This window comes from Manis javanica, chromosome 6 (assembly GCF_040802235.1).
Source record: "Manis javanica isolate MJ-LG chromosome 6, MJ_LKY, whole genome shotgun sequence".
NCBI lineage: Eukaryota > Metazoa > Chordata > Mammalia > Pholidota > Manidae > Manis > Manis javanica.
In genome coordinates this window covers 90309862-90335509 of record NC_133161.1, presented here as the reverse complement: position 1 = coordinate 90335509, position 25648 = coordinate 90309862, and the positions used below count along the sequence as shown (strand labels likewise).

The 25648-nt window shown below is 39.7% G+C and overlaps 1 protein-coding gene across 13 annotated transcripts in view; it reads right to left on the bottom strand.

The window, feature by feature from the left end:
• Positions 1–730: 730 nt before the first annotated feature.
• PIK3CG (phosphatidylinositol-4,5-bisphosphate 3-kinase catalytic subunit gamma) overlaps positions 731–25648 on the bottom strand; it is a 38076-nt gene continuing 13158 nt past the window's right edge. For 10 of the 13 annotated variants that reach the window (XM_073239017.1, XM_073239014.1, XM_073239009.1 and 7 more), the window contains 6 exons: positions 25340–25430; positions 24414–24544; positions 23311–23422; positions 21960–22117; positions 6763–6831; positions 731–3837 (listed from right to left, as the gene is read on the bottom strand). In XM_073239017.1, the coding sequence (XP_073095118.1) occupies positions 3559–3837; positions 6763–6831; positions 21960–22117; positions 23311–23422; positions 24414–24544; positions 25340–25430 (840 nt within the window). In that variant the 3' untranslated portion in view covers positions 731–3558. The other 3 variants (XM_073239020.1, XM_073239019.1, XM_073239021.1) reach the window with 3 other exon arrangements.

Genomic DNA, 25648 nt, shown 5'->3' with positions numbered 1-25648 from the left:
TGGATGATGTTGATGGATTTTCGAATGTTGTACCATCCTTGCATCCCTTAGATGAATCCCACTTGGTCATGGTGTATGATCCTCTTGATGTATTTTTGAATTTGGTTTGCTAATATTTTGTTGAGTATATTTTCATCTATGTCTTCAGGGATATAGGTCTGAAATTTTCTTTTTTGGTAGTGTCTTTGCCTGGTTCTGGTATTAGAGTGATGCTTGCTTCATAGAATGAGTTTGGAAGTATTCCCTCCTCATCAATTTTTTGGAAAACTTTAAGGAGAATGGGTATCATGTCTTCTCTAAATGTCTAATAAAATTCAGCGGTGAATCCCTCTGGTCCAGGGGTTTTGTTCTTGGGTAGTTTTTTGATTACTGGTTCAGTTTTGTTGCTGGTAATTGGTCTGTAAAGATTTCTTAAAGAATTTGAGTTTTAGGAATATCTGGCCTGTCAGACATTAAAGGATGTGTACAGAGGACACAACATGTCAAAATCTTTATTTGAATTCACAATGGACAATTTGTAATTAAAATACAAATTCAATTGGGGATAACTAGGCTGTCCAGCAGAGGGAATGTCTCAGCTCTCTGCACAGGTACTTTCGCCAAAGTGTGTGCTTTAAGTTGCCCAGCCACTTGTCCTGAAAGTGAGTCTGAGAATATGCAAACAAGTATGCAGAGTAGAAACAAATTTACGCAGAATTATTAGGTTGGATTAAACAGAAAAGACAACAGAGCCTTAAAAATCCAAATTTATTTCATTTTTTTCCTTCATATTGTAAAACATAATTGACAATTGATTTCTCAATTGTGACAAATAGAGTCTAGCTTACCAAATAAAAGCCAGAATCTGCTCCAGAAACTAAGTTATATTTTGACTCATTTCAAAAATAATTAATTTCCATTTAAATAGGACTAAGAGCCTCCAAATTATGCTGCAGAATTCCTATATCTAACTTTTCTTTTAAAAAAGTTCATCTCCTGTGAAAGATATATTTAATGAAGTTACTTTGCTAAAAGTCAAGAATTTCCTCTAGGAATTGGTAAATTTTATCTACAATGTCTCTGCTCCTCCTACTTTCACCAAGGATGGTCAGTCACCTGAGGCTAGGTCCAAAACACCTGCTTTATTTTACTTTTATTGGTCATAGTTCCAGTCCAAAAGCAACGGGCCAGTGTTTTAAGTCCTAATGTACAACCACAGAGATGAAGTATTTCAGTCTGAACAGAAGGAACATTTTGATTTGGCACTTTATCTGAACCCACATAGACATGGTCTAGATAGAAAACTGAGCACTTAGAGGCATTATTCAGATACATACAGCTGCAGGGGCTCGTGACCTGTGCAGTGACCCACACTCAGAAGGGTCTTGTGATTGGCTTAATGCTCTGCTGATGCCATCTTGAATTTCTTAATAATTTTTGAACAACAGGCTCCACATTTTCATTTTTCACTGGGCCCCTCAAATTTCATAACCAGTCCTAGATATACATAAAAGACCTGAATCATCTGACTTGTGATCTCTTACCCTAGTTCTAGAATAATTTCAAAGATAGAAAAGTTTGGGTCATGTGATGCACTAGGAATAAGGAAGGAAGAAAGCATACAGAGGTAATTTTTGTTTATCTGCAAGCCTATAGAGCTAAAATTATACCTTCATTGGAATATGGGAGAAATCAAGCCTAATGCGATAAATATAAATCAGCCTAAAGAAAGAACTTGTTCATTTGAAGAGCAAATAGGTATGCACATGTGCCAGTAAGCTAAATATAAATACAGTCCTCTGAATTCTTCTATCATTAAGATGATTATTTCAGCAATTCAAATAAAATGCAGAATCAGTGCAAGATCTGAGTTTAGCTATTCTTTATAAGAATAATGAAAACATCCTCTTCTGAATTAGAACATGTCATTCTTCCTGTTCTTATTCAAAAGGATAGTAAGGAATAGTTGGTCTGAAAGTGCCATGTTTACCCTAAATTAATACAGAGGATTATACATTCCACTGCAGGGCATGGTCCTCTGTACAGGGGGATATAGAGTGATTTTAAAAGGAAGAGGAGTTCTTCTAGCTATCTTATGAGCCAGGGGAAGGGCTCGGTAGCCAAGGAAGCAGTGTTACCTACACCTTGGAAGGTCTTTTACATGTGTAAGAAAGAAATGTGTGTGCTACACAAGTCAAACAGGCATCTATCTATTCAGAAAAGTTTTGAATGAAGTATATATTTACATCTGATTACCCTTAAACATGGACACCATTAATAGAGTTATTTCTATATAAAGTAGTAACTATAGGTGATTTTTAAATGTTTTATAAATAATAATCTTTCTCTAAGATTAAAGAACACTCCAATGAATAGCAAAATATGTAAGCAATGAAAATAGTTTTTAAAGATATTTCAATGTTTAGGAAATTGGAAGAATGTATCAAAGTTTAAAAGTCCTCTAAACTGAGAGGTGTCCAGTAGTGTTCTTCCTAACTTGAAGTACTTTTTAGATAGCATATATCTTCTTCCATTAAGAAACAAACTGTTCAGACCAGAATCTAAAATTAAGGCATTTGAAAACTACTCCATACTTTCTAGAGTGTCTCCTTTAATAATGTACTTTTTAAAAACTCCCCTAACATCTTTACAAGTAAGTACCTAAAATTCTAGTAACCCTAGAGGAGAAATTCTTTTTCAACTGCTTTTTGAGTTCTAGGGTAAAGGTGTTCTTGTAAATTTCACGACTCTGGGTAAAGAGTTGTGGGAATGTGGCAATTGAGGTAGAAGGGAGGAAAATCCAAAGACAAAACATGAGTCCCTTTAGTTACTTTGTGTTTCTGTGCTGGAGAAGGCTGTGATAATTGTCCTTCATAGTTCCCTCTGTGGGCAAGGTTGAGACAAATGGTTTCATCTCTATTTTTCCTCTTTGTAAGCTGGGAACCAGACCAGCAGAGAAAAGCCAGGGCACAGAGGTTCAGATTTTTCATTTTGTTTTTGTGTGTCTCCGTTGTACACTATTAAAGAACCATTTACGAAAGACACTGAAAAGACTAACTGGCTCTCCTTGCTTTTAGCACATCATTGGCCTCTCTGGATAGAGAGGGGGATGTTTGGAAGCATCAGTTGGGGAATGAGACAGAGATTACAATGGTCACATCTTTTTCTGAAAACAGCTTAAGCAACACAATGATAACCAAAGTTGAGAGTAAATCCAGATGCAAATAGATGCCACCAACTATTCTAAAGAATTTCTAGAAGCACTCAATAATAGGATAGTCAAAACATCAGGCACAATGAGGAAGTCATTAGTCTGTTTAAACTTAGAATGTTCTCCAACATCACTGAGGCAAATGAGTAAAAACAAACCTGCAAATAAGCCTAAAACCAAACATTCCTTAAACAGTCAGACATGCCAATATTTGTCTCCAGTGAAGATCTGGGCTAGGGAAAGAGTTCTAGCTCTTGAAGCACCAGCTTTTAGTAATGTCCGATTACATTTTAAATCCAAGTCTGATGACTGACATGCTGCTCATTTAAAGCTTTAGGACACTGGCTTTTGGATTCTAGTGCAGAGTATTAGGCTGAATGTTTCTCTCCTTGTTTGATGCCAAGAACAAGATGTAGGAACCAGTTAAACTGCACAGTCCACCCTTTGTCTCTGCAAACTTCAATCTGATCAAGAAAATACTTTTTAGCATCCTCCTCATTTTTCCCCACTGTTAGGGCATCCCGAATGTATTCAATGTCCTCTTTGCTTGTTAACTGGGGCATGCCCGTCATCAGCATCATGGAGAACAGAATGATCAGCAGGTTTGTGTGATGACGGAGGGCTAGATAAGCCTTAACGCAGACGTCCTGGATAAAGGAGAAGAAAGTGCTGTTACTGTTGTTACGTGTTACGGTAACCAAGCAGGCAGAAGCCCGCTGGCTGTATTGGTAGATATACAGCATTATCCTGTCCGGGAGAAGAAGCCAGCACAAACAGGGCGGGTCCCCTGCCTCACATGAAAATCTTGATGAGCACATGAACTATTTTAATGATCTCTGAAGCACCGTGGTGTGGGCTCGTATGTCCAGAGTGTGCTCAAAGACAGGAGCTGGTACAGGGAGTTCCAGCATGTTTCTTACTTAACCTGTTTAGTTCAGTTTCTTTCCTGGAAAATTGAGGGTGAGGGTTTCTGTAGTGTCTGAAGAGCAATGACTGACTCAGGTTTTGAGAACTGTGCTGGAATCAGTACAGTTTCTGTAGCTTAAATAAATGTTTGCCAGGAGCTAATGGGATCCAGAGGAATGATGATGTGGTGTTTGCAAAGAAGTTTTCATCTTTATTTTACAGTTTGTCCGATTCTTAGAAAACAGGGGATTTAGCTTTTTCACTGACTCTCAAAATTGTGGAAAGGACTTTGATTTTAGTACAGATTCTGCATACTGAGAGAGAGGGCTTTAAAACGTGCGATGGTGGGGGTGATGCAAGTGATTGGAGCCCGCTTAGCGAGCAATAGGTGTACTTTTGCTGACTGAATTGTCCCAAAGTACAGGAAAAGGGGCAAGTTCCCCTTTTTGCAGCATGAGATTAACCTACCCTTAATGTCACAGTTGGCAGTGATAGTGTTTGTTAAAACTCAAGTTGGTGATTACAGATAGAAATATTTCAAACAAAATACAGAGTAAAATGTTGAAAGAACACCACACCAAAGCCAAATAGGGTTTATTCCAAAAATTGCAAGGGTAATTCATCAACAACATCTTTGTTATACTTTTTCCTTCCATGAAACTTCCTATGACCTTCATAATTGGTTCCTTTTGACTCCCCAAAGGAGTCAAATGAAGGTGGAAAGTAAAGCAAGACCAGGAACAACTTCACCTTGACGGTGGAGCAAAATTACGAGGGTAGTTCATCAACACACGAAAGCCAAATAGGGTCTATTCCAAAATTGCAACTGTATTAAAATCCACTTTTGATTTTTATAAAAGTAGCAGGTAACTTAAAATGTAACTGAAATGCAATGATGGGAAGAATTATCTGAAATTACTAATCAGGATCATTCTGAATAATGAGTAGCGGAAAAAAGAAGTGAAGTGTAAAATCAGAAAAGCCAAGGTAAAATTGTTAACATTTACAAGTAACCATTTTCTCAGAACATTGAAGGGGGAAAAAAACCCTCAAATACTATTGTAATTCATATAAAAACTCTTATATACTAGTTTATAAACTTAATAAACAGAATGCTATAAATATGAGCCACTGGTTAGAAAGTACAATGAAAAGATGGATGTTGTGAATAATGGCAACAAAACTCTGTGATTCCTGGGATAAACACAGACACAAAACATGCAGAAACCATTTTCCAAAACTATAATAATTTACCCAGGCAAGTAAAAGAAAACTTGAACACGTGGAGCAGCAGAGCAGTTCCTCAGTGATAAGACTGCTTATTATAAAGATGTAAATTCTTTTCATATGAATCTATAAATATAGTGAAATTTCAATAAAAATTTCTATTGGATATTTAAACTCAGATATGGTTTTAGGTTCATCTGGGATAATTAGGCCCTGAGAGAACATTCTGAAACAGTATAGTAATGAAAAACAGTGCTGGCTGTACTATATATGAAAACATATTTTAAACTATAATATTTAAAACCACATGAAACAGTATTCTTAAAAAAGATAAGAAATTTTGTGGAACAGAATGGAAAGTTCCAAGACATAGCTAAGTACATAATAAATATATAATAAAGATGACTTCTCAAATTAGTGGGGAAAAGATCTATTATTTGATAAATGGGGCTGGTGCAGCTCGCTCATCATTGGGGGAAAATAAAATTTCCACCATTGAGATGACAAAATCAATTCCAGATGAATTAAAGATTTCTATGTAAAAAGGGCAGATAGTTAAATAATTACAGAGTGGAAAATGACTTTATGAAGATTACTTCCAAGGTGGAATCTGTAAGGACAAGATGGAGAAATTATGGAAATTTCAAACTTTTGAGGAAAGAAAAACTATATTAAAAGAGGAAGATGATAAGGGAAAACTGAGTTGCAATATGACAGATCACTTCTTCACTTCCAGCCCCCAGACCTCTTACAAATCAAAGCCAGACAGAAAATAGTCAATTAAAAATACAGGCCAAGGATATAAATGAGAATTCATACTATGAAACATAATAAACATGAAAAAATATGCAACCTCATGAATAATCAAATAAATATAATTTCAGATGAGATGGAAACATTCACCTACCAAACTGGAAAATTTTTTTAAAATTTAAGGATAATACCCAATGTTCGTCTTTCATATGCAGATGGTAAATAGGAATAGGTATAGTTTTCCTATAGCAGACAATTTGATAACATGCATCAGAAGCTTTAAGATATTTATAAATGTTACATGACTTAATTGTGGTGGTGGTTACATGACTGATGCATTTGTCAAAACTCAACTATACACCTAAAAAGGCCAAATTCTGCTGAATATGGATTATGCCTCAATGAACTTGATTTAAAAAATGTCTATGTAATTTTACCCAGCAATTTCCATGTTAGGAATTAACCTTTTAAAAAAAATCAGAGTACATTCTGATCTTCGATTATTTGCTATCCTTCTGTATGCTGGGGGACCCCAGGCAAACCCCTTCTGTCAGCCCACTGTGTGATCAAACTCTTCAATAGAAAAACTTTGAAGAGGAAAATTAACTTGGAGACAAGTTATTATAACACCAATCCATTGATGCTCAGTAAATACTTGTTATGCGGCAACACACTGATTCACCCACCATTGTTGTAGCACACGGATCCATGTTAAAGGAAGGTAATCTTCCTGTTTCTCTTGAAGGCCATCTCACCTATGGAAGGAATTTCTACTGGTTCAAATTATTCAGTTCTGATCTTCACCTGTAAGCATTGCTTCTATGAGAAAGAAACTTCATCCTCTAATTTCACCTCATGCTCCATACGGGTCAGACACAAATTCTGACTGGCTGTGCAGACTTACAGACTCAGTGTGCATTTACTTATCTTTTGCTTAAAGGCAGTTAAAAGTGCAGATTCACACTTCACTGCCTGGATTCAAATCTTGGCTTTATTACTGACAAGCTGTTTGTCATCTGAGAAGTTATTTAACCTATCTGGACCTCAGTTTCCTCATCAGTGGAATAAGAGTAATAACAATACCCATTTCCTATGGTTGTGGTGAGATTTAAGTGCTTTGTGAGTGGTTGGTTATTCTTAATAGTGTGAGAGGTTGCTTCACGGAACACACATTTCTCAATGCTGAGGAGGTTGCCTTCCCATCTAAACCACCTACCCAAAATGTCTCCTCAGACCATTAGTAAGGACTAGGTGGTGAGGGGGATTGGGGTGGGAGGTGGGTCTCACTCCAAGCAGTGTGGCAGGGGAGGTTGTCTTTGCACTGTCCGCTGAGGTGGGAAAGAAGATAGGGCACAGGGCTCTCTTGCTCTGAGGGGCACAGCTCTGCCCTCTCAAGCCCCAGCAGTTTCATTTCTGCCCTTTGTGCTCAGCCATAGTGTCTGTGAGAGAGTCCTGACCACATTTCCTGATGCAGAGGCCTGTGGTTTGAGGGCCTAGGAGGATGTGGCTGGGGCGCTCAGGGGGGAAGCACAGAACACAGAAGTTACTGGCTGTGGCAACAGAATTTTCCCTTCAGCCATGCCTGCCTGGCATTGACCTCAAACAGGCTCATTCTGTCCTCTTTTCTGTCAGTTGTAGGCTTTGTATGACTGAGTGGAAAGAAGCATGAGGGAAGAATCTGATTTCAGGAACTTGCTTTAATGTGCTTGTTGATGTGTGTGAATGTGGGGGACACTATAACACTGTTCCTGTCGTTAGCAAGAATACCATCAGTAGTGGCTAATAAATAGATTGAGTCTACATAGTATATCTGTTCTTAATTTCATAGTTGATTCACATGCCTTAATTAAAGCACCAAGTACCAAAGGAAAAGATTGGGTTTACAAAGCTACCACTCCCAGAAACCTTGGGAAGAAATGAATTCATTACCATTTCAGGGTCAAAACTTTGACTGGATTTGATATGGTCCCATTACTGATTTCTCAACTACCAGTGCTCTGTGGCTGCTTTAGACTGTCCAAGGTCATGTGGAACAGGCCTAGTTTTTCTTAAGACTAAACTCCTCCATTCTCATCTGGAAACAAAGTGGAAGTGAAATATTACTGTACATATCTACGAAAATGAGGAAGTAATCTCAGGGCCATGAAACAGAAACTCCAGGAAAAGAACCTAGGGCTGAGTGAAGGAGAGAGTGAAGAAAATCTCACAAATCATCATCGATGAAAAGAAATGGCACCCACTTACTTTTCCTAAGTAGTAATGTTGCCTCTGTTTGCTAGAGGAAGGAGACATGAGAGAAAATAGTATTTCAAAGACAGAGGATTTTATTTTGTGTTTATAAAAATCAATATATTCACTAGGCAATGTCTTCAGAAGTTATTTTGGCAAAAGAGAAGATCATTTCACTAGGTAGCAGTAATAATAGTGCAGGAGGAAGCACTTTCTGGTTAATTTGAAATAAGAGTGCATCTGACACTTGGCTATGCATTTGAGTTTGAATTTGCAGTCTTATCTTCGAGGACTTCTTGAAAATGGTTCTCAGACAAGCTCTGTCTATCAGGGGAAGAGCTGTGCTACCATTTCCTCAAATATTTGGCCAGAAGCTCATTAGAAATCTAAAGGTTACAATTAAACTCTTGTACTTTAGTCAAACACTCAAAATAGATTGTATGTAGGTATGTGTGCCTGTGTGCGTGTGTGTATTTCCAGCCTTGTTCCAAAATGGATTGAAGGTGGATTATTTGAATACAGAAAAGTAAAAAATGACATTAATTAGAAGTAGATAGAAAAAGGGAAGGGAATAATAAAGGAAATGACCCACAGTGGGTTTAGGAAAGCAACTAATTTAAAACTATATACCACAAACCCTACATACTTGCTATGGGTAGTCTTCAAATATATCTGTAGCACAAAGGAAAGTGGAATCTGTTACTTCATCTAATTAAAAAAAAACTATTTGTTTAGGAGAAACACAGTTTTTTGAGAGACTAAGACCTTATAGAAATTTCACAAGAGGATCTTTATAAAGAGTACACTTTGTAACATGGTTTAATGTCCTCAATAATATTCTTATGGTAGACAAAACAGTTTTCTGAAAGAACTGAACATTGAGAGAATGACGCCAGTTGGAAGGTTATTCTTGATAAATGTTTAAAAGTAACAGGGGTCTAATATCTTAGGCACCAAGTAACACTGCATGCTGGGGGATTTACATGCACAGGCAATCCAAGGCCCTCTTTCCAGTCTGTATTCATATCTTTTCCAGAAAAGTGATAAAATTTGGCAAGCTTATCCAAGTCCTAGCAATTATACAACCCTGCAGGAGTCTGCATGTGGGGGAATTATCACACCAACACATTCAAAACTCCTACAATGGCTGATTCTGCACTCCTCTCTGCATGGATAGCATGGAAAGAGAGAAGTACTGAGTCTCCAGACCCACATGCAGGAGGCTGAGCTCCACCTCACAGTGGGCCAGGGAGCAAACTCCAACCGGGAATCCTTTGTCAATTCAGTAAATTAGGGGCAATTTGACAGAAAAACTCATCATCTCCCTGTCAATTGAGCTCCATATGACTGCTTTGGTTTGCTCCCCTACCACCCCATCTAGCCCATGCTACGCTTCAAATGGGACCCAAATTCTATTATGTACTCTCATGTATACCTGTGCTCCATCCATACTGACAAGTGTGCTTGTTGTACCTAAATACTGACACTAAATACTCACATCATGTCCTTGCTCATGTTATTCTTTCTGCCCGGCTGTTCCTCCCCTCTACCCCTGCATCTACTTGGCAAAATAAAATTGAACTCGGTCCTTAAGGCCTGGATAAAAACCCTTCCCTCCACAGACTTTTTCCACCTCCCTGGGCAGGATTATTAATGAATTGCTCCCTCTGCAAACTACCACTCAAATCCTTAGTACAAAGCTGTGTGTGTGACTCTGCTGCACTTCCGCTCTGTCTCCTGTTCCCACCACTGTAGATAAACTACAAATATATGACAAATGAATGGTTAATATGCAGAAGCCAGGTTCAATCTTGGGCAAGATTCATTGCTTTAGAATCAGGACAAATTAGGGAACAATCATATTTGAAAGGGGTTAAACTCTAAAGACATCTGGCCTTTCCAGGAGCTGTACTGGGGTCTTCTTTGTGCCCAGCACAGTACTGGCAGTGTGGTAGGTATTTAGGTAAGTGTGTGTTGGATCAGAGTGGTATTCTGGATATGCAAGAACAGGGCCTGGTGACTACAACAGTGTGGAGCTGGTAGCTGAGATATCCCAACATGGTAGGTGACAGGAATAGATAGTTATGGGTGCAGACAAATGCAGGGTTCCCACACAGGAAAGGGGAGTCAGAGAATAGGAATGGGGAGTGACAGTGAGGTGGCCACAGCTCAGAAATGTCAGCTGGTAAGGTCTCTGTGGTCCTGGTGGTCTGTGTGGCTGGGGCTTAGGGAGACTATTTGAGTCTCCAGTCAGGCAAATGGCATGAGGGAGCAGGGCCAATCCTAGGGCATGCGAACAGGCAGGGCCCTGGTGGAGGAACTGAGGCAGCAGTAGGTAAAATGACCTGGAATCTGAGATGAGAGCTTGATGAGAGCAGAAACAAACTCTGAATGGAGGCTCTTAAAAACCCAAGTCAGGACTCTGCATAGAGGCTGAGTACAGGGCTGAGCCGTGGGTTGAGGGGCTGGCACTGCCAGGACTGGACACCCAGCAGGGCCTGATAAAATTGGCATCCAAGAGGAAAGTAACACAGTGAAGGGGCTCAACTTGTCTCTATAAAATGCTTCTTAGACTGACATCTAGAGGCGAGTACACTCATCAGATGGCCTGTTCTACAGGGTGTGCTTGGAAAGGTGTTACTGGGCCCCCTGATTTCTTCAGTTTCATCTGACACACATTTGCTTGGTGCCTACTGTGTGCAAAGAACAACTTCAAAATGCTTGGTCATACAAGGTTGTGTTGTTCACACTCCTCAAAAACTTTCCTATGTTGAGTGTACACTCCAGGGGTCTCCTGCATGTCCTGCTCTCTTGGCATTAACTCCTGCTCTGATTGGGAGAAAATATGCAATTTTTACATCCATAAGCAAATCTCCACAAAAATGTGAATAGGCTCCATATACCACTTATATCTTTTTATTATGTCTTTTATTTCTTATTAAAACTTTGGAGATAAGCTCAAGATAGCAGTGTGAGTAGGGCAGTGGAAATATCCTCCTAAAACCATATATATTTTGAAAATACAGTAAATGCAACTATGCCTAAAAGAGAGACCAGAAGATACAGTAGAACAGCCAGGCTACATCTACATCTGTGAGAACTCAGCATCTCATGAAAAGGGTAGGATACAAAGCCGTGACCCAGCGGGACCTGAGCACTCCCCAACCCCAGCTCACCAGTGGGAGAAAAAGAGTCAGAGTGGGGAGGGAGTGGAAGCACAGGACTGCTAAATAACCAGCGCTAGTATTCTGCACCGGGAGCACAGACACACATTGCATGGTGTACTGAATATTAGAGAAACAGAAAAGTAAAATCCAAGACAGAGACTGCAAGCACGTCCCCACAGCCAGCTCCCCTGGGATGAAAGAAAAGAAAAATCTTAAAGGGACAAGGGTTTAACAGGTGGATGAAATCATCTTGGCACACTTAGCCCAGCAGGTTGGGAGTCTTAAGGAACTTCAGGTGCCCTAAACCCCTGGGTGGCAGTGCAGCTCCAAAGCCCCTCATGACAATAAGCAGCCTGCTGTTCATTCCCCCCTGCCAGCACTGGAAGCAAACTGACTGACCCACCACTGCTGCAGACCAGCCAGGGAGCAGCCCAGCCCACAGCAACCACACAGTCTTCTCCCAGCACACAGCTAACTGGGCCCAACCCAGAGGCTGCCGCCAGCACACAGCTTCCTGGCACAGGCAGAGGAAGCTGGGGCAAAGTCCAGAAGGCACGAAGTGGTGCCATTCTCTCAGGAGAACAAACGCTGCATGGATGCAAATCCCAGCAGTGCCCTAGGCCATCCCGAGGGCTGCCCCACCCAAGACAGCTTAAGGAATTAACCCAGAGACTGCTCCCTGTGTGCAGATAATGGGCACAGGCAGTGGAGCAGGGCAAGGTGACCAGCAAGCAGGAAAGGACTTTGTACTCTCAGCTGACACACGTGCCACTGTGCCAGTAATCACTTCTATCACCATGAAAAGGCAGAAGAACCTGGTTCAGTCAAAAATCACTCAAACAATGCCAGAGAGAGGGTCTGGTGAGAGAGATATAACCAATCTTCCTGAAAAAGAATTCAAAATAAAAGTCATAATCATGCTGATGGGGCTGCAGAGAAATATGCAAGAGCTAAGGGATGAAGTCAGGATGGAGATAACCAAAATGAAACAATCATTAGAAGAACTTAAGAGCAGACTGGATGAGATGCAGGAGACTGTTAATGGAATAGAAATCAGAGAACAGGAATACAGAGAAGCTGAGGCAGAGAAAGATAAAAGGATCTCCAGGAATGAAAGAATATTAAGAGAACTGGGTGACCAATCCAAATGGAACAATATTCACATAATAGGGGTACCAGAAGAAGAAGAGAGAGAAAAAGTGATAGAAAATGTCTTTGAAGAAATAATTGATGAAAAGTTCCCCAAACTGGGGGAGGAAATACTCTCTCAGATGATGAAAGCCCATAGATCTCCCAACACAAGGGACCCAATGAGGACAACACCAAGACATATAATAATTAAAATAGCAAGGATCAAAGACAAGGACAGGGTATTAAAAGCAGCCAGAGAGAGAAAAAAGATCACCTATAAAGGAAAACCCATCAGGCTATCATCAGACTTTTCAGCAGAAACCTTACAGGCCACAAGAGAATGGCATGATATATTTAATGCAATGAAACAGAAGAGCTTTGAACCAAGAATACTATATCCAGCAAGATTATCATTTAAATTTGAAGGAGGGATTAAACAATTTCCAGATAAGCAAAAGTTGAGGGAATTTACATCCTATAAACCATCTCTACAGGGTATTTTAAAGGAATTGCTCTAGATGGAAATATCCTAAGGCTAAATAGATGTCACCAGAGAAAATAAAATCACAGCAAAAAGAGCAGACCAACCAAATACTAACTAAAGGCAAAGAATAAAATCAGCTATCCAGAAAAATCAGTCAAGGGAAACACAAAAGAGTGCAGCATGAAACACCTAACATATAAAGAGTAGAGAAGGAGGAATAAGAAGGGAGAGAAATAAAGAATAATCACACTGTGTTTATAATAGCATAATAAGTTAGTTGAAGTTAGACAGTTAGATAGTAAAGAAGCTACCCTTGAACCTTTGGTAAACAAGAATTCAAAGTCTGCAATGGCAATAAGTACATATCTATTGATAATCACCCTAAATGTAAATGGACTGAATGCCCCTATTAAAAGATGCAGAGTAATAGAATGGATAAAAAAGCAAGACCCATCTATATGCTGCTTACAAGAGACTCATCTCAAACCCAAAGACATGCACAGACTGAAAGTGAAGGGATGGAAAAAGATAATTCATGCAAACAATAGGGAGAAAAAAGCAGGTGTTGCAGTGCTAGTATCAGACAAAATAGACTCAAAACAAAGAAAGTAACAAGAGATAAAGAAGGACATTACATAATGATAAAGGGCTCGGTCCAACAAGAGGATATAACCATTACAAATATCTATGCACCCAATACAGGAGCACCAACATATGTGAAACAAATACTAACAGAATTAAAGGAGGGAATAGAATGCAATGCATTCATTCTAGGAGACATCAACACACCACTCACTACAAAGGACTGATCCACCAGACAGAAAATAGTAAGGACACAGAGGCACTGAATAACACACTAGAACAGATGGACCTAATAGACATCTAGAGAACTCTACATCCAAAAGCAACAGGATACACATTCTTCTCAAGTGCACGTGGAACATTTTCCAGAATAGACCACATACTAGGCCACAAAAAGAGCCTCTGTAAATTGAAAAACACTGAAATTTTACCAACCAACTTCTCAGAACACAAAAGGTATAAAACTAGAAATAAATTGTACAAAGAAAATGAAAAGGCTCACAAATACATGGAGGCTTAAGCTCCTAAATAATCAATGGATGAATGACCAAATTAAAACAGAGATCAAGCAATATATGGAGACAAATGAAAACAACAGCACAATGTCCCACTTCTTGTGGGATGCAGCAAAGGCTGTTCTAAGAGGAAAGTATATAGCAATCAGGCCTATTTAAAGAAGGAAGAACAATCCCAAATGAATAGTCTGAAGTCACAATTATAGAACCTGGAAAATGAGGCCCAAAGATAGTAGACGGAGGGACATAATAAAGATCAGAGAAGAATTAAATAATACTGAGAATAAAACAATAGAAAAAATCAGTGAAACGAAGAGCTGATTCTTTGAGAAAATAAAATAGATAAAACCCTAGTGAGACTTATTAAGAGAAAAAGAGAATCTACACAGAAAAACAGAATCAGGAATGAGAAAGGAAAATTCACGACAGACCCCACAGAAATACAAAGAATTATTAGAGAATACTATGAAAATCTGTAGGCTAACAAACTAGATAAGCTAGAAGAAATGGACAACTTTTTGGAAAAATACAACCTTCCAAGACTGACAAGGAAGAAACAAAAAATCTAAATAGACCAATTACGAGCAATGAAATTCAATCCGTAATTAAAAAACTACCCAAGAACAAAACCGCTGGGCAAGATGGATTCACTGCTGGATTTCATAAAAAATTTAGAGAAGACATAATACCCATTCTCCTTAAAGTTTTCCAAAAAATAGAAGAGGAGGGAATACTTCCAAACTCACTCTATGAAGCCAGCATAACTCTAATACCAAAACCAGGTAAAGAACACCACAAGAAAAGAAAATTACAGACCAATATCCCTCATGAACATAGATGCAAAAATACTCAACAAAATATTAGCAAACTGAATTCAAAAATACATCATGAGGATCATACACCACGATCAAGAGGGATTCATCTCAGGGAATCAAGGATGGTACAACATTCAAAAATCCATGAACATCATCCACCACACCAACAAAAAAGGGAAGGACAAAAACCACATGATCATCTCCATAGATGCTGAAAAAGCATTTGACAAAATTCAACATCCATTCATGATTAAAACTCAACAAAATGGGTATAGAGGGCAAGTACCTCAACATAATGTAGGTCATATATGACAAACCCACAACCTACATCATACTTAACAGTGAGAAGCTGAAAGCTTTTCACCTAAGATCAGGAACAAGACAGGGATGCCCACTCTCACCACTTTTATTCAACATAGTACTGGAGGTCCTAGCCATGGCAATCAGACAACACAAAGAAATAAAAGGCATCCAGATTGGTAAGAAAGAAGTCAAATGGTCACTATTTACAGATGACATGATATTGTACATAAAAAACCCTAAAGACTCCATTCCAAAACTACTAGAACTAATATCTGAATTCAGGAAAGTTGCAGGATACAAAATTAATACACAGAAATCTGTTGGATTCCTATACACTAACAATGAACTAGCAGAAAAAGAAATCAGGAAAACAATTCCATTCACAATTGCATCAAAAAGAATAAAATACCTAGGAATAAACCTAACCAAGAAAGTGAAAGACCTATACCCTGAAAACCGCAAGACACTCTTAAGAGAAATTAAAGAGGACACTAACAAATGGAAATTCATCCCATGCTCTTGGGTAGAAACAATTAATATTCTCAAAATGGCCATCTTGCCTAAAGCAATCTACAGATTCAATGCAATCCTTATCAAAATACCAATAGCATTCTTCAATGAACTTGAACAAATAGTTCTAGAATTCATATGGAACCACAAAAGACCCCAAATATCCAAAGCAATCCTGAGAAGGAAGAATAAAGGAGGGGGGATCTTGCTTCCCAACTTCAAGCTCTATTACAAAGCCACAGTAATCAAAACAATTTGGTACTGGTACAAAGAATAGACCTATAGACCAGTGGAACAGAATAGAGTCCAGATATTAACCCAAACACATATGGTCAATTAATATATGATAAAGGAGCCATGGATATACAATGGGGAAATGACAGCCTCTTCAACAGCTGGTGTTGGCAAAACTGGACAGCTACATATAAGAGAATGAAACTGGATCATTGTCTAACCCCATACACAAAAGTAAACTCGAAATGGATCAAAGACCTGAATGTAAGTCATAAAACCATAAAACTCTTAGAAAAAAACATAGGCAAAATTCTCTTGGATATAAACATGAGCGACTTCTTCATGAACATATCTCCCCGGGCAAGAGAAACAAAAGCAAAAATGAACAAGTGGAACTATATTAAGCTGAAAAGCTTCTGTACAGCAAAGGACACCATCAGCAGAACAAAAAGGCATCCTACAGTATGGGAGAATATATTCATAAATGACATATCCAATAAAGGGCTGACATCCAAAATATATAAAAAGCTCATGGGCCTCAACAAACAAAAAGCAAATAATCCAATTAAAAAATGGGCAGAAGATCTGAACAGACACTTTTCCAAAGAAGGCCAACAGGCACATGAAAAGATGCTCCACATTGCTAATCATTAGAGAAATGCAAATTAAAACCACAGTGAGATTTCACCTCACATCAGTTAGAATGGTCACTATCCAAAAGACAAACAACAACATATGCTGGCAAGGATGTGAAGAAAGGGGAACTCTCCTACACTGCTGGTGGGAATGTAAATTAGTTCAACCATTGTGGAAAGCAGTATGGAGGTTCCTCAAAACAATCAAAATAGAAATACCGTTTGACCCAGGAATTCTACTCCTAGGAATTTACCCTAAGAATGCAGCATCCCAGTTGGAAAAAGACATATGCACCCCTATGTTTATCACAGCACTATTTACAATAGCCAAGAAATGGAAGCAATGTAGGTGTTCATCAGTAGATGAATGGATAAAGAAGAGATGGCATATATACACAATGGAATATTATTCAGCCATAAGAAGAAAACAAGTCCTACCATTTGCAACAACATGGATGGAGCTAGAGGGTAGTATGCTCAGTGAAATAAGCCAGGCAGAGAAAGACAAGTACCAAATGATTTCACTCATCTGTGGAGTATAAGAACAAAGAAAAACTTAAGGAACAAAACAGCCGCAGACTCACAGAACCCAAGAATGGAGTAACAGTTACCAAAGGGAAAGGGACTGTGGAGGGTGAGTGGGAAGGGAGGGATACGGGGAAAATATGGGCATTACAATTAGCAGACATAATGTAGGGGGGGTGCATGAGGAAGTCAGTATAGCACAGAGAAGACAAGTAGTGACTATAGCATCTTATGACGCTGATCGACAGTGACTGTAATGGGGTATGTGGTGGGGACTTGATAATGGGGGAGTCTCATAACCATAATGTTGCTCATGTAATTGTACATTAATGATACAAAAATAAAAAAAATAAAAGATTTAACAGATAACATCAACTTAAATGACTTTAAGTAAACCTAGGCAGAATAAAAGTTTTCATATTCATGCTTGATAACCATAAACAAATAAATAAATAAATAAAACATTAGACATCATAATTAGGTTTCCTTCCTCCTCGAATGTATGGATATTTAAGTTGCATCTTGAGGGCTTATTAATGTCCCTGTAATAGGTAGTTTGCCAATGTGTCCTGCTGCTGCTTCATAAACTCATAGAATACAGAGTGTCATGAAAAAAAAAGTAGTAACCACCTAGGAGGTTACCTAGCCTTGTCCAAGTCTGCCCGATGCAGGGACTGCCCTCCAGAGCTCACTCCTTCACTCAGCCAATGCGTGCTCAGTGCTCACTATGTCGCAGGGCCTATGTGCGGCATCCAGGTCAGACGTTGCCCTGGGGCACAGAGCTGACCCTAGGGAGGGAGAGACATGCTGCAGATGAGTTCCAATAATTACATGTGGTGATGTATGCAGGCAGCATGCAGGGGGCTGGGACAAAGACCACTGCGAGGGACCTAACTTATGAGGCTGCTCTGAGGAATGACACTGAAACAGAGACCTGCAGGGCAGCAAAGGGCATTCCAGGAGGCCTGAGTGGTAGCATAGCTGGAATGGGGAAAATGTGGAGGAAGGCCTCCAGGACCCAAGTAAGGAATACAGGGCATGCAACTTGGGTAAGGCTGGAGGGGGTCAGGCCTCCAAGCACTGGCCTTGCAAAGCAAGCCCAGGCATTTAGATTTTATTCAAAGAGATGAGAAGCCACTGAGCAGTTTAAGGAAGTAACACTGTATCTAATTTCTTAAGTTCAGTTTGTAACTAAATTCACACTAATTTACGAATTTCTGAGACCAGATAATTAATAGAATGAAGGGAAAACACTAAAATGTTGATAGTCATTTTTGGAAGATGGGATAAAGGGTTGTTTTCTCCTCCTGATATTTTAAATATTTTGCTAGCTTTTCTTAAAAGAAACATTTACTACTTTTAAAATTCGAAGCCCCTCCACATTCTTCTGTAAAAATAGGTGTGAAGCCAAATTTCAGTTGCCAATGATATAAATGTATTTGTATGTAATATCTATTCTAAATCTGTAAAATTTAAAGCAAAGTGGTTCTAAATTGCCAGTGGAAAAACATAATTTTTTTTTCTCTCTTCAGTAAGGGAGAAATTTTTCTGAGGAGAATTTACTTATCAACACAGTCACTGAAATACATTTCTTCAGCACCCTGTATGTAGGATGCTATCCAAAGGCTAACAGATATTCTTGAGTTCAAATAGTAGGCTTCGGTTATGTGTCTTCTGGTCTGACTCTAGCTTGTTCCTAAACTCTCCCCTATTCTAGAAATAACTTATGAATATAGTCCAAGGCTAAACTATCTACCATGGGAAGTAGCACCTTCTTCTTGCAGTCCTCCTGACTTGCATCCTCTGACCACTAGCTAGGTATATTTTTAAGTCTTTGTGAAGAAGGCTTACCTCACCCATAACAAAAAAGTGGGTCAATTTTTCTCCACCCTTCCTAACAGGTTATTCACCTGTGTTGCATGCATTAATCTTACAAGTGCAAAATAAGCAATTTTCTGGAAATAAGGACACCTTTGATTCAAAATGCAAATATATACAACATTTCCCAGCTCATCTAAAAATGGCAACTTTATTATACAAGATCCTGAGGGGCTATTTAGAGAGTTATGTGCTCCCTACACTTGAAGGATTTCAACTTAAAATGGGAACACAAAACTGAAACAGAAAATCTTCTGGAAGGCTTAATAGAGGGTAGGAAACAAAATAGTTGTAAGGTCTGAGTCAAATGATGAAAAACCTGCTCATCTTGGTCAAACTGGAAACTTTAGAAATTCTCCATGTGTATAATAGTGTGGATAGATGTACATGCGCTCAGCTTTTTTCCTGTCCTGAGTGAGGAGAGTGGGGAGAAGCACCCCAGGGTGCAGATGGGGCAGGCTGGGAGACTGAGCCAGCAGAGGCCACTTGTCCTTTGACCAGAACACTGCCACATTTTCATGTTTTATCCATTGCAGTTCTGCTCCAGATATCATTTCAAAAAAGTCTTCTCAGCTTATAAATTTTCAAAGTTTAAAGACCCTTTGTGATGTACATAATGATGGAGTCTACTGTTCATAGTTACCACGGTGGTCTAGACACAGGGCTAAGCATACTACACATTTCATGGAAACAATCCTGAAAACAACCACATGAGGTAGGTCTTTAGTACTGCCACCTCACAGATGGGGAAACGGGTCCTGAAAGGATAGGGAATTTGTATCACAAACACAGCGGTTGAGTAGCAGGGCCAGGGCTCAAACTCAAGTTTGTCTGCTCCCAAGCCCATCCTTTCTACCATCGTGCCAAATTGCAGTGACATTTACTGCTCAAAGTGCAGATATTCACAGGCACTGAAATAGTATGCCATGACTCCAAAACACATACATGTGTGTGTGTGTATATATATATAAAATAAGTACAATATATATACTGTATATATAATATATATAATTCATAATAAGTATGTGTGTGTATATATATATACACACACAATAAGTACAATACATTCACAAAGGTGTGTTTTTAGTGGTGCACACTGCCTAGATGTTGCCTTAATGAAAGGTTTTAATAGCTTAAGAAACAAGTTTTGGTTGCAAAGGATGGAGAAATGCTTCCAGACCAAGAGAATTAGACTGACAAAGCCTTCCTGCAAAGATCTGTGGCTTTGAGTAGAAGCTGTGTGGAGGAGGAGGTGACCTCTTCTTGGCCTTCCCACACCCAAAATCTTTTCATTAAAGAATATTTTGAAACTTGTAATAACAACAAAGTACTGGGAAGTACTGCTGCGATTTGGAGCCTGACACAGCCTTATAGGGTCTGCAGGAATGTTGTCAGCAATGAGACAGACAGGTGGTCCTTCTGGATAAACTGCTGGCAAGGAGGAAAAAAAAAACCCAGCAACAAGGAGCGCGGTCAGGGAGGTCACCCCTGTGTCGGCCTGATTCTTTAAACAGCATTGCTGTGGCCATGTTTGTTCGAGGCTGCTCAGATGAACCTTACCTCCAGGTGAGGGGAATGGAGTATTTTCCCCTGCTTTAAATGGTAAAATTCAAATTCTTCAAGGTTTTTTTTGTTTTCTTTTTTCTAGCAGAGCCATTTTTCTCTTCTGGGAAGTTGTCAAAATATGTGTTTTTAACTTTAAAGAAAAACAGAACTGAAATGGGTCAAATCTCTGGAAATAGTCTGAAACCCAGTTGAGTTTATACAGAAAAGCACACACTAAAAACCCTGAGACCATCTGGCCACAGAGATCTCAGTTTCTCTGACAACCCTCCTTGGAACTGTGGGAGGGTTAGTCCTGTAATCACTGAATCGAAAATCAGCCAGGAGAACAAACAAGAAGGCAGATCCTAAAACAAAACATCCTAGTTTCTGCTCCAATCAACTGGAGGGCCAGGCCATCTCCCGAGGATGTCAGGGACTCAAGATGGTGCTCAGGTAAAAGACTTGTTCCTAAAATGCTGAGTGTAAATCAAGCCCTGTTTACAAGGCACTAAGGGAGGGGGCAGTTTAAAGACAACCCGAGGCAAATGTAGACAGGACCCCTCTTTGCCTCTGTTGATCTGTTTTGTGTTTGTAAATAGATGTATTACAGTAGCGATTACTACTTTCCTGAGGTATGTTCATTCACAGTTACTAAATTTGCAAATGTGAAAATTTTGCTCCTTGGGTATTTGAAATATATGATAGTCAAAAGTAGGTGTGGACCAGGAAGGAATGAAAGAGAAAGTCGAATGTGAACTCTCCCACGGAGATGGGTGGACCCATGGATGGGCTTGTTCACAGGAAAGCAGGACAAGCCAGAGCTCCCTGGAGAAGCTGTAGTCAAGCTGATAAGATTTCAAATGAGAAAGGGGCCTTATCCTTTACAAAAAGGAGACAAACACTCAGCGGCGCAACAAGAACTCCCTGAGTTGGTCATTTGATAAGTCAAGAGAAGCTCACAATCATTTGGGAGCCCTGAAAAATACACGTAAAATTGGGATCTTGAATAGATCAACCTGCCTGCCAGGTGCTCTTCCTTAAAGCTCTCTCCTCAGTACCAGTATCATGCTGGGGTTCTGTGTTTACCAGGCCCTGACAAGGGAATATGTTTACTTGCTGTTTGGTTTTAGGTGCGAGGATTACTGAGAAGCAGCATTTTGCACTTAGGATGGGAATGGGGGAGATGAGGGGAAGGACGGGTGGTCAGGCCAGAAGCAGGTGGGCAGAGGCAGAGGGGCCCCAGGGTGGAGCCAGTGGGGCAGGCAGCCATGTACTGCAGGCACCATCCAGTTGGCATGTGCAGTAGGCAATCAAGTGTAAGGCCAATTACCTGAAATTTCTGGAAGTGCAGGCTTGTCTTCTTTCCAGAAGTTCCCATCACAAACAGGAAGTCTGGGGTTAGCACAAATGGCACTCTCTCTTTATTAATGCCCAGGAAACTTTTGTAATTGCCAAGAATGTGCCCGAAGTCAATATGAAATAGATTTCCTTAAGAGAAGAAAATGCCTGACATCATCCCACTGGCATAAGCTCTTGTAACAACACTCTGGTTTGTTTGTTTCTTGAAATACTTTACGTTGCCTGAAAATGAGCTATCTTGGGTAACAGAGCTATTTTTACCCTGTTTTATCAGCTTGTCATTTTTTTCATCTTAGCAGGTGTGTGTAGTAAGCACAAAGCACTCTTTGAACCAAGTGTGTTTTTGACATCCTCTGGTGTTCTTTCAATGCCAGCCAAATGCCATTAAAAAATTCTCATCTCAGAATTATTCTTAGAAATACAAATCAAAAACTTTCTGGCTAGTAAGTCGTCATTATGCCCAAGACTCTCTTGTGCCTTTAACATAACTCAGGATAGACTGATAGTTCCCCCTGTGTGGGGGAGGGGCATTCACCTTTTAATTTGTAAAAGCACCACAGAATTGAGTCATTCTGAATCTCCTTTGGGTCAACTTCTACCACTGTCACAATCGCCACCACAGTGACTCCTCCCATCTCTTCTGATTTGTATAGCCCTGTATCGTGTGCTCCGTACATTCATTCTTGCTTTTGATGCTCACAGGGAGAAAGCGATTTATCCCAATATGGTGTTCTTTCCAGACTCTACTCTTAAATTGGCCCAGATTTCTTAGGGAAAAATTTCACTCATCAGGGTCAGTACCGACCACTGTCAGAGCGGACAGTGAACCAGTGGGAATGCGGAGGTTAGGAAGGCACAGCTTTCAGATCTTAGGACCTCACTGAGTTCTTTTTGTTGCTTCTCTGCAACATCTGACACCCATCTGGTCATGCCCATCTTTACTAGCTTGCGGGATAGGACCAGTCCTGGCTTTTTAGCTAGTCTTGGGCTTTTCCTTCTTCGGTCTCACTTCTGGCATCTTCTTCCATGACTCACTCCTGGGGCCTCTTTAGGGTGCTCACAAGTGCTCTATACAGTAACAACTCCTAGATATGTGCTCTAACCTTAACCTCCATTTAAAAACTACTCTGCTGGGGGTAAGGCACAGAGCTTCAGTGGGGGATGATGAAAAAGTTCTGGAGATGGGCAGTGGTGATGGTTGTAAATCAACGTGAATGCACTCAATGCCACGAACTGTACACTTAAGGCTGGTTAAATGGTAAATTTTATGTTATGTATGTTTTACCACAATGAAAAAGTTACTCTGCAATAAACATACTCACCTGTCTCTGTGATCATAATATTGTCATTGTGCCTGTCGCCTATTCCAAGAACAAAGGTTGCCACACAGTAGCCAGCACAGGAATAAACAAATCTCTCCACGGCTGCCTGAAACTAATTAAAATGCATTTCAGTATTAGTTGGGTTCTAACTACAAAGGGCAGCATGAATCAATTATAAATGACTTCCACAAAGACACTGTTCTGCAAACCATTTTCAGAGAGCAAGTGAGTTGTGCCTGATTTCATTAATGTAATAGCTGTTAAGTGCCAACTTGATGGTTGCTCTACTGATGTTTTAGGTGAAAATTTAATGAGTCACAATAGCACAAGAAGGAAACCTGAGTCAAAGGGCAATGGTAATTTAATCAGAGGGCACTTCCTTAGCGTGTTTCACTTGCCAACAGCTACACAGACCCCATCAAAATTTCTTCCTTGGTGACTATATGTTTTGCCTATGACTACTTAAAGTATGCACAGGTTCACAGATCCATGCTTATAACAGACTAATAAATGTTACTAATTATATTTCCTCCCCAAAAGGCTGCTAACCATGCAAATGAGAAGTGCTAATCCTGTGCAGCAGAACTTTACATGACAGCCAAACAGCCTGACCACACAGCTTGTGAAGGATTCAGCATATGGACTTCAGAGGGATGGTGGAACTGACGTTTTCAGCATCCATAATTTACTGTTTAGATTAGAGGGCAGTGGTAAATTATAAATTACTTTATAGGGTGTGTGAGGTTGCCCAGGTAGGAAAGAATTTACACATGGTAGCTAAATTTTTTGCTGACCAACAGAAGTCAGTCATCACAAAAAGTGCTAACAAATTATTTCACACAACTGAATTTTATGCGAAGCATGCCTGATAAGCAAAGGGGAAGCACATGCTCATGGAGTTCTGAACTGAGTGCCTCTGTTTCACACGTATGTGCTCTGTCACCACGGGGAGCACCTTAAGCTCCCAAGACCTCAGGAGTAAAGGGCTTTCCCAACGTCAGGAGGCATGACATTCGTTGGTCCTTCGACAACATGAAACCAGGACTGCCGTATAAATGACAACTGGTAAGGAACCTTCCAAGTGGGGAAAAGCAGGAGCTCACCTTTTCTTCAATGGAACATTTTTCTTTGAGCCAGTGGTTCAGGACTTCATCTTTAAAGGCACCTGTGTTGCCCACGGTGCTTTGCTGAATTTTGGCAATTGTGGTGGCATCTTTCACGATCTCGATCATTCCTACAGGAGGACGCACAGAGTCTGATGTGAATTGGGGCCTAGTGCCTGACCCAGCGGAGGAACGGCTATGTCTCTGTTGAATGGAGGGCAGAGGGCTTTTTCAAACAGAGGGCTATGTTCCAGGTGCTATGGTTTTCTTAAGGGGAAGAGAGCAAACAGAAGGAAATGGAAGTTGTGTGGGACATGCTTCCAATATCCCTGAATGACAAGAGAGGTTGGTTTTGAAAGGCAGTGAGTAAAAGCATTTATTTGCTGAGCATATCCTTCCACACTTGGCAACCTGTGCCTTTTCATTTCTTAAATTATGGGGTCAAATGGAAATGGTTCTATACAGTTCTTAAATGGGAAACTGAATAAAAATGCCTGATTGAGATGAAAATGTTAAGTGTCTGTAAAAGCAGCTACGAGTGGAGTATGTAATAGCTTTGATTATGTGAATTCTGGGATATTAAATTAAGTGACAGATCTTGTCATCTATTTTTAAATGTAATTTGTGAGAGGGAAGTTTGAGACGTAATGGAATGAGTTAAAGTCTAGAGGTGGAGCAGTAAAGGGGAGGAACAAGTTCTTATAAAATCATTCCCATGTAGAGTCACAAGGGTTTACATCACACATTTATATGTATTTTCCACATGTCCATATTAAGTCGAGACTCACATTTAGCAGCTTTCGAACAGTTTCTTTTTGTATGGATTATGATTGTAATTTTTCAGTTATTAAAGGCCTGCACTGAAGCAGTTAGGATCCTTTAAAACTAGCTGAGTGGTATATTCATCTCCCAATGTAACCAAATACCTATTTTGTCACCAGTTGAAATGCAACCATATGGAAGGAGGCAGAGGTCCAAAGATTCAGTCTCCCAGATAGACTCCATGATTCGTAGAATCTAGGCATCAAACACAAAGACCTTTCTGTTATAAATACATATTTATTTGATATATTTTTCTTATCCCTTAAAAAAACCTAATAATCTTACCTGGTAACACAAAATGTGTGAGTAAACATAAAATATATAAGCAACAACTATACTTTTATTTATCAACCTTGCAGTCTTTTAAGTTTCCCTTCCTTGGGAGCCTGTTGATTTTAGTGCCTGAGTCCCTC